The sequence below is a fragment of the Cololabis saira genome, chromosome 17 (genome assembly GCF_033807715.1).
Source record: "Cololabis saira isolate AMF1-May2022 chromosome 17, fColSai1.1, whole genome shotgun sequence".
In the NCBI taxonomy this organism is placed as follows: Eukaryota; Metazoa; Chordata; class Actinopteri; order Beloniformes; family Belonidae; genus Cololabis; species Cololabis saira.
Genome location: NC_084603.1, coordinates 1,819,236 through 1,829,190, shown reverse-complemented (window position 1 = coordinate 1,829,190; position 9,955 = coordinate 1,819,236). Strand labels below are relative to the sequence as shown.

Here is a 9,955-nt window from a genome sequence, read left to right as displayed (position 1 = left end):
AGGTGACTCAGCTGGGAATGACATCATCCCTCTCTCACTCACACCTGTTTCCTCTTCAGGCCCCGCCCCCTCCCACCTCCTGCTCCCGGCACTTCCTGGTTCTCTTAAAGGGCCAGTAGCACCATTAACCAGCACAAACAGGTGCAGAAGCTTCTAGTGTAAGGAGGATTTTTGTGCCAAAATTAAATAAATAAATACGTCATCATTAATTAATTAAAATGGGAATAAAATATATCATTAATTAATTAAAATGGGAATGAAATATATCATTAATTAATTAAATGTGTCATTAATTAATTAAATGCAGTTTTACATTTCATGATTCACACGCAACACAAAATCATTAATTAAATGTGTCATTAATTAATTAAATGCTGAAATAATACATATATTTTTACTTAAAATGAATTGTATTTTAATTAATTAATGACATATTTAATTCTAATTTTAATTAATTAATGACACATTTAATTCATTAATGATATATTTTAATTCCCATTTTAATTAATTAATGATGTATTTATTTATTTAATTTTGGCACAAAAATCCTCCATACTACTGGAGTCGTTATGTTGGTTTTTTTAATTTTTTAAAATTTATTTTCTCATTGAATTTACAAAAAAACAAGGCACATTGTACATTCCAGAAAAACATTTTCATCAAAGAAAACTGAGAGACCAATGAGTAAAACAAAACCAAGAAACACAGCAAAAAAGAAAAGGAATTAACAAACAAACCAAAAGAAAGAAAGAAAAAACACAAGTGCCAGGAATGAGAGAACAAAGATAATTCTGAACATGCTGGGCTTTTTGAATCATGCAAGATTTTAAATATTTTTTCTACTGAATTATTTCGTTTAGATATGCAATAAAGATTGGATTAATTTTATTTTAGGAATAAAAAATGTAGCCAATATAATGAAATTATTAATTCCAAAGTTTATTTTTTTGTCCTCCTGGTATCGTTATGTTATTTAAAAGTATGACGGGACAGAACTTGAATTTAAATGTGTCTTTTGATCCGACCAAACTTGAAATTGGTGAGATTAGTTTTTTCCTCAAAACGTAATAATAATCTTCATTTACGTGCGTTGTTTCAGAAGGATGTCGTATCAGTTCCATATGTGGTTTCTTATTGGAATAACTTTAACAATCTTGACTGGAAATAGATTTGGTCGTTACCTGCAAAATACTTAATTACTAATAAAATGAAGGAAGTATCTTTCAAAATAATAAACAGAGTCTAACCATGTAAAGTTTTTCTTCGACGTTTAAAAAAAAGACACACACACTGTCTGTTGTATTAATCGTATTATATTATTGGCAAAAGGGTTTATTCACAAATCCCGTCAAGGCCTTAAGTTTGTGTCTCTGTTTCATGTATTTCTAGTTCATTGTGTCCTGATTTTCCTCCGCTGAGTGATTGAGTGTTTGTCGCCCCCTGGTGGTGGATTGTATGTTTGCAGTTTGTCTTTCAATTAAAAACACAAAGGTGGAGCTGCTTCTGCTGACGGAGCAGCTGAAGCTGCTGATTCAGGGGGGAATTATGTTTCCCTGAGCTAAATGTGTTGTTTTGGCTTCAGTTTTGTAATTATACACCAGAAAAATGTTGATCGTTGATCAGGGGCCGGATTCACAAAACATATTCTCAAGTCATATTCTCCAAAAAAGTTCTTAAGTATGTTCTCAACTTTATTCTTAAGTTTCTTCTTAAGAAAAAACTTAAGGATAAATGGTATTCTTGAAATAAAAGTTCTCAAATTTGTTCTTGACTTTTTTCTTAACTTTAAGACAACCTTGACCTGTCTTAAAATGTCTTCTGTGAAAAGGTAATAATAATAATAATAATAATAATAATAATAATAATAATAATAATAATAATAATAATAATAATAATAATAATAATAATAATAATAATAATGATAATAATAATAAAAAAATAATAATAATAATAACAATAATAATAATAATAATAATAATAATAAGCCTCTAATATCACCTTTTTCAACACATTTTAGACAAGTTTAGACTAGTAGGTCATAGTTTGAGGATATACTTTGTAATTGTAATAATTACACAAAGAGCCTGTTAACTTTTAGTTAGCATGTTAGTTAGCGTGGTAGTTAATTATTATTAATTTTCCCCAATAGTATTTTTTTTCACACATTAATCTCATCCATAACCTTGAAAAGTTCATGCATCTCTTTTTCTCCTTCTCCATGTTTAGTGCGTGACTGACGGTTAAGACCAAACTACCTGTATATATGATATATATATATATATATATATACATATATATATATATATATATATATATATATATATATATTTTTTTTTTTTTTTTTTTTTTCATATTTTAAGTTCTTAAGTAGGAAAAATAAGAGATTTGTAAGAAATGACAGTTCTTAAGACGGTTCTTAAGAAAATATTGAGGAATTGCACTTAAGAATTTTCTTATGAACTTCTTAATTTTAGATCTTAAGACATTTCTTAAGATCGTTCTTAAGAACATATTGGTGAATCCGGCCCCAGGCTGTCGGGGGGCGGAGCCTCGGAGCTCCTCCTCCCTGCAGGAGTTAATGTCAATGTCAATTTTATTTATATAACACATTTAAAAACGACCAAAGTGCTGTACAGTGTACATTTAAAATGAAACAATACCAAAAGAAAATACAGTCCAAAGTGTAGAAACAATAAAATCACTAACGTGCTAGGATGATCAATAAAATAGTAATAAAAAATAGAAAATAGACGGCTAAGAACAGACACACAAAGTCACCATCACTCCTCACAGATTCAGACACTATTTACCGTCATAGAAAAGTTCATGAGCCGAGGTGAGCAGCAGAAAAACAATTACATCATGAAACATCTCTCACAAACATCTGGTGAGTTTATTTCTGGCTCGTCTCCCGTAGCAACCAGACGGCTCAGTCGCCACGGCGACAGATCTCCAACGGTGGGAGGTCGTCGTCAGGTGAGTGAGGTGGAGATGCCTTCAGTTCAGCCCACGGCAGCGGAGGTCAAAGGTCAAAGACATCCCATAATTTCACCTCCAGGACTGATACATCCCATCGTCGTCATAGTTACATATACATTTTAAATTCCATCAAAACGACTGTAAACACACACACACACACACACACACACACACACACACACACACACACACACACACACACATACACACACACACACACACACACACACACACACACACACACACACACACACACACACACACACAAACGTGTGCACGTTACTTTCATTCATATGTTAATTTTATGTAAAACTGCTACAATGACGTCATTAGAAATATAGAGGTTTTTTTCAATTTGGAAACAAAGTTTGAAAACTTTTTAAAATTCATAAACTCAACTTTTTTACATTGATATGTTCTTAAGGTGGTATTACGCTGACTTTGCTTATGTTCTTAATGTTACCAGTCGTTCTTAATCGTAATTGCAATTCCCGTCTTTGTCCAGCAGATGGAGCCAGAGGAATTTAAACCTCCTCTCAATCATACTCCTTATTACACCAAGCTGGTTCCAGGGCTGGTTCTGGTTCCAGGGCTGGTTCTGGGCTAGAGCCAGACTTAGCACCAGTTCTTTGGTTTTACACAGCCTAAGCACCGGCTCCTGGCTCTCAAAACGGGTGCTACGCCAGCCCCTTTGAGCTGCTGGGCCAGCGTTAGAACCAGCTACGTCGGGGGCTGGGGGCGGTGTTACTGAACAACCAGAGCAGAATAAACACGGAAGAGCTCCGTTTTTAAACAACGGAGCGTTGAAGACGGCAGTTAAGTTAGCAGACTCTTTTATTATTACATCCATTTATTTAATAATGGATGTAAAACAGAAGCAGCAGTGGTCTACGGTACAATCCATCAACAGTAACAGCTCCATCGGCGGGCACGGAGCCCGCCGATGGAGCGGCAGCCTCGCGTCCGAGCCCGCAGGGGAGCGTTCCAGCCCTGGGACGCTTGGACGCGAGGCTGCCGCTGCATCGGCGGGTTCCCTGCCCGCCGATGCTCGATCCATTTATTTAATAAAAATTCCTGGCCCGCGGGGACGCCTCCCAGCCCGCACCCAGCCTGCTCCCAGCCTGCGGTTCTGGCTCCGCGTTACCAACGCAGAGCCTACGGCGTAGGTTATGTAACCTACGCCGTAGCCTCTGCGTTGATGTACGCGGCGACAGGCGCTGTACGCCATCATTTCTTAACAGGCGTAGCTACAACTGATAGATTTCATCTATTAAACCAACATTTATCTTCCTAAATGATTTATTTCATCCAGCGTAATTGTCAACAGAGCTGCAGGTTTCTCCCCCGGGAGGACGGCGCAGGTTGAGCCAGCTGAGGAGCTGCTGTGCTCCGGGGCTGCCGGCTCTCCAGTCATTTCTTAACAGGCGTTATTTGGATAAACTGAGCCCAGGTTGGGGATCTTAACGGTTACTTTACCTGAAAAAAATATTAAAACTTAATAAAGTGCCATATTAACAGCGCTACAGCTGAAATTAAAACAGCTTTTGGCTCTCAGCTTCCTGATCAGGGTGGGGATGAAAACGAGGGGGAGTGGTGACGTGATGACGTGGCTCTCTGGCCAGCTGCAGGCTAGCACCAGCTGTGTAAAAGCAAACGGTTCTTACTTAGAACCAACCGCGAACCGGCTCTAGCACCAGCCCTGGAACCAGCTTGGTGTAAAAGGGGTAATAGATTTTGCTGGACCACTAGAGAACCACATGTTCTTAGTGGTAGTCGACGCCCACAGTAAATGGCCAGAAGTGTCTATAATAAAGAGCACCTCTTCAGAGAAGACCATTGAAGAGCTAAGATCCATCTTCAGCCGTTTTGGTCTCCCACAACAACTCGTCAGTGATAACGGCCCACAGCTAGTGTCGGAATAGTTCAAGACGTTCATGGAAGAGAACGGTATTCAGCACATTAAGTCTGCACCTTATCACCCCGCTACTAATGGGCTCACGGAAAAGATTTGTACAGACTATGAAGCAAGCTCTCAAATCCTCTCAAAGCACGCAGTCCCTCAACCGACGCCTTAGTGCATTTTTGTTGTCATACAGAAATACACCTCATGCTACAACAAAGGTGTGTTACGGCCCCCAGCCGTTACTGCTTTTGATTTAGTGTGTAACTGTACTTAATATTTTGTTTCTGTATTTTTTGGGAAAGTGAGCACTCCTGTTTTAATCCATCTTGTTCTTCCCACTGATCAGTTCAGATTGACAGGTCCTGCCGCAGCTATTGGTCCTCCGCAGCTGGGGCAGATGAGACTGACGAGCTGACACCAAGCTGCTGGACCAGCTCAAAAGCAGCACACCTCAGTCAGCATGTTGATTTGAATTTTGAATGTTGAACCTTGAGCTGTGCAAAAATAAATACAGCCTTTTTGTTTTGAACCATCTCTCGCTGCCTCCTTCTTATGTTGCGCCTCTGTTCCCCTAGCCTGGGACGTAACAGGTGTCTCCTGCTTCGTCTATGTTTAAGAGACAGCTCCGCACTCGACTTGACCTTCTGAGACCACAGAAGACTAAAGAGGTTGTTCACCTTCAACAGAGAGCTCAAATGGAAAGACGAGCAAAAGCAAAGTTCAGGAGCTTCACAGCAGGAGATAAGGTGCTCGCCCGGAACTACACCAGTGGTGTTAAGTGGACCCCTGCAACAATTGTGGACAAAACAGGTCCTGTGTCATACACAGTGGAAACCGCCGACATCCATGCTGGCCAGCAGGGGGCGCTGTTACCACGTTCTCATGTTTATCTCACTTTTCTCATATTTAACACACTTAAACACACACACACACACACACACACACACACACACACACACACACACACACACACACACACACACACACACACACACACACACACACACACAAATTTCTTTACCTGCCATTGTTTATGTTATGTTTCTATAATAATTTCTCGGGGCTCATGTTCATGTTCTGGCCTCTCGAAAGAAACGACTTCTGTCGTAATAGACGCTATATAAATAAAATTGAGTTGAATTGAATTGAATTGTTAGCTGCTGTGAGCCGTAGCCGCTGGTGAGCTAAAGGACCTTCTGGAGGTTTTGGTCCGGCTCCAACAAACGTTCCAGAGTCAACTAACCGTCAGCCGAGCGGCTGCCAATCACAGGCCACGCCCCCTTTTATACTAATTCAATTGTTTTTTTACCAAATGAGGATCATCAATTCTCCAGTCATCACGGAGATGGATCCAACTCTGAGATCCATGTTGAACATTTAAACCTGGATTCAGCGGAGGTTAACCTGCTGGATCTGGACCCTGCAGGACCAGAACCGGGACCTGGATGTCGGCAGAATAACCGCAGGGCGGACTACTAGGACTACTCGGACCACGGTTGAATTAATTAACTCCTTGGTTCCGTTGGTGAAAGTCTTCAAACTTCTTATCACAGAAAATCAGCAGACGTTCAATAAAAGAGAGGTTTTATTTCAGAAAACCTCCAAACATCTCATAAAAACCAGTTGCTGTGACTTCATAGGCGTCTTACAGGAGGTTCTGCAAACTCCCCGGAACCACGACCAGATCCTTGAACCACCACCAGATCCTGGAACCACGACCAGATCCTGGAACCACCACCAGATCCTGGAACCACGACCAGATCCTGGAACCACGACCAGATCCCGGAACCACCACCAGATCCTGGAACCACCACCAGATCCTGGAACCACGACCAGATCCTGGAACCACGACCAGATCCTGGAACCACGACCAGATCCTGGAACCACCACCAGATCCTGGAACCACGACCAGATCCTGGAACCACGACCAGATCCTGGAACCACGACCAGATCCCGGAACCACCACCAGATGCTGGAACCACCACCAGATCCTGGAACCACCACCAGATCCCGGGTCCCAGAAGCACAGGGGGGGGGGCCTCAGTAGAGCTGGATGGTGCACCAGTCCTCCAGGGCCCGAGCGCAGAGGTCGGCCTGCTCGGAGGTGGCGCCGATGGCTTTCTTCAGCCAGGTGGTGAACCTGTCCGTGTCTCTCCTCAGCCACACGAACTGACCCAGAACCTTGTAGGCCTGAGAGACGGAGACCAGAGAAAAGTTCAGGACCAGCACAAAACCACGGGGAAGTGTACCTGGGGGGGCAGGGGGCTCACATTGTAGAAGCCCCGTTCCTGCAGCCTCCTGCCCAGCGTTTCCTCGATCCCCGGCAAGTCTGTCACCGGCTTGTCCCCCATCGGCTCACGCACGAAGACCCGGTATTCCTTATCAGTGGTTGCCATTCTGCTGCAGGAGACAGGTTCAGCGTCAACAAGCAGCTGTCAAATAAGACGCCGGCTCCGCGAGTCCTCTGTCCTGCTGCCATCCGCTCAGTCCCAATTTAAGCTGGTTGGCGAGGAGCGTGGCTTCAGAACACACCTGTGGGTGTGGCGGGTGTTATTCATAATTTAATTATGTGTCACAGCCAGACGTCATCATGTGGTGCGAGTGGAAATATCAGGAAATTAGCTGGATATAAAGTTCTAAACAATCAAGCAGGTATGACCCGCCAGGCGGCCACTGAGAATGCAGAAGAGCAGATAATTAGGAGGGCGGGTCGGCTGGCTGTCTAACATGACACCAAGATTCCTGGCAGAAGACGTGGGCACAAGTTCAATTCAATTAAATTTTATTTATATAGCGTCTAATACAACAAAAGTTGTCTCTAGACGCTTTCCAGAGACCCAGAACATGAACATAAACCCCCGAGCAATTATTACATAAACAATGGCAGGTAAAAACTCCCCTAGTGGGAGAAAAACCTTAAGCCAAACAGTGGCAAGAAAAAATCCCCTTTAGGAGGGAAGAAACCTGGACCAGGACCAGGCTCATAAGGGGGGACCCTCCTGCCGAGGGCCAGACTGGGGGTTCGGGGACGTCAGCAGCACAGCAGGCAGGTGGAAGCAGCAGCGGGATGACCGGGGGTGGGGACCGCAGGCCAGCATGCAGCTCCTGAAGCTCCGGCCCAATCAGCAAGTCCCAGGTTGGGGTGCAGGGTCGGGGAAAGGTTGAGAAGGGGCAGGGCCAGGGAGAGGAGTCTTGACGGACAAATCTCTCCCCCACCTGACCGGGTCGTTACCCTGACCGGGCCGTTACCCTGACCGGGCCGTTACCCTGACCGGGCCGTTACCCTGACCGGGCAGTTACCCTGACCGGGCCGTTACCCTGACCGGGCCGTTACCCTGCCCCTCTCACTCCCACGCTGCAGGATCCGGTGTTGTGCATTCAGAGATGCTTTTCGCTACCGGCAGAGGATGCTGCACCATGAACAAAAGAGAAAAAAGAGGAGAAAAAGGGGGGCCAGCACAAGAAACTACAGGAGAGACTCTAACACACTAGAGTTTACACTACCTAGAGATTTACCAACACCAGCTAGAGGTTTACTAAACACTAGGGCTGTAACAATATATCGTGCCACGAAATTTTGCGATACAAAAACGTCACAAAACGTGTCGTGGAGGTGACAAAGTGTATCGCGATATTGGGTTATTAATATTAATCTATTGTGTTTGCTACAAAACGCGCATCCGAGCGCGCGTGCCGACCGCACCTCGACCCGCAGACCAAAATCTTCCTCAGCTCAGAAGAAACTAGTTCTGTTTTGCGGTCCCGATCACGGACTTTTAGGGTTTTGAGCTCTGAACCTTTAAGTCTGGTGTAGAGTTAAGCCTTACCTTATTAAATTAAACCTTTTTCGGGTCGGGGAAAACTTCTTCAGACTTCGAGAGTACTTTACTGTCCGCTCAACAGTGTAGGATTTTAGAACATCAACACAGCACCTAGTGCCGTACTGTGGCGTATCACTCCGCCCAATCTAAAACAGACTAATCACTACAGATAAACTGACTAGTGTCATTATAGTCCCTGATTTACATCAGAATATCAAGAATAGATTTATAAAATAATGAAATAACCTTCTTAACAAAAATAAATCTCCTCTTACACTTATAAGGCGAGCATGAATCAATCTTTTTTATCATGTAAAATTGTATGTATTTGTTTACTTTTATTTATTTACTTAATTTTAGTTGTTACATTTCTGGAAAAGAAAAAAGTCAAATCATACATGAGAGAAACTATTCAGTTTGTGTCTAAATATTTGTACTTAACTTAACTCTTAACTGAAGATCATAATGCAAACCTGACATTTACATTTAGTTCAGTTTGTGGAAAATGGTTGGCCTGGCTTTCTCTTTAAAACTTAAACAGTTATAAAGCATTACAAACTGTAACAATAGGGCAAACGTACAGTATTGTTTTGTATTTTGTGTCTTTCAAATAAAAGACCATTTTTTTCCAGTCATATGTTCCTCATTCAAGGTTGTTAAAAAATACTGCTATAATATCGTATCGTTATCGTGACCTCAATATCGTGTATCGTACCGTATCGTGAGATTAGTGTATCGTTACACCCCTCTAAACACTAACTATAGGCTTTACTAAACAGAAAGGTTTTAAGTTTAGTTTTAAAGGTGGAGGTGGTGTCAGCCTCCTTAACCCAGATTGGAAGTTGGTTCCAAAGTAATGGTGCCTGATAGCAGAACGCTATCTTTCTAAATTCAATTTAAAATTTTAAATTGGATTCTGAATTTTACGGGTAGCCAATGGAGCGACGCTAACACTGGAGAGACGTGGTCTCTCCTGCTAATTCCTGTCAGCACTCATGCTGCTGCATTCTGGATCAGCTGGAGCCTATTCAGCAAATTACTTGGACATCCTGCTAACAACACATTACAGTAATCTAGTCTAGAAGATACAAACGCATGAACTAGTTTTTCTGCATCACTCTGCGAGAGGATTTTCCTAATCTTTGCAATATTACGGAGATGGAAAAAGGCTATTTTACAAACCTGATTAATATATGGTTTAAACGACAAATCCTGATCAAAAATAACACCAAGGTTTCTCACAGTTGCACTG

General features: G+C 42.3%; 1 protein-coding gene across 1 annotated transcript; it reads right to left on the bottom strand.

Moving 5' to 3' along the window:
* Window positions 1-6,922: 6,922 nt before the first annotated feature.
* On the bottom strand, window positions 6,923-7,278 carry LOC133464071 (barrier-to-autointegration factor-like protein). The gene is made up of 2 exons (XM_061746039.1): window positions 7,153-7,278; window positions 6,923-7,072 (listed from the first exon to the last, which is right to left on the bottom strand). The coding sequence occupies exons 1-2, from the start codon at window positions 7,276-7,278 to the stop codon at window positions 6,923-6,925; spliced, it is 276 nt and encodes a 91-aa protein (XP_061602023.1).
* Window positions 7,279-9,955: the final 2,677 nt, after the last annotated feature.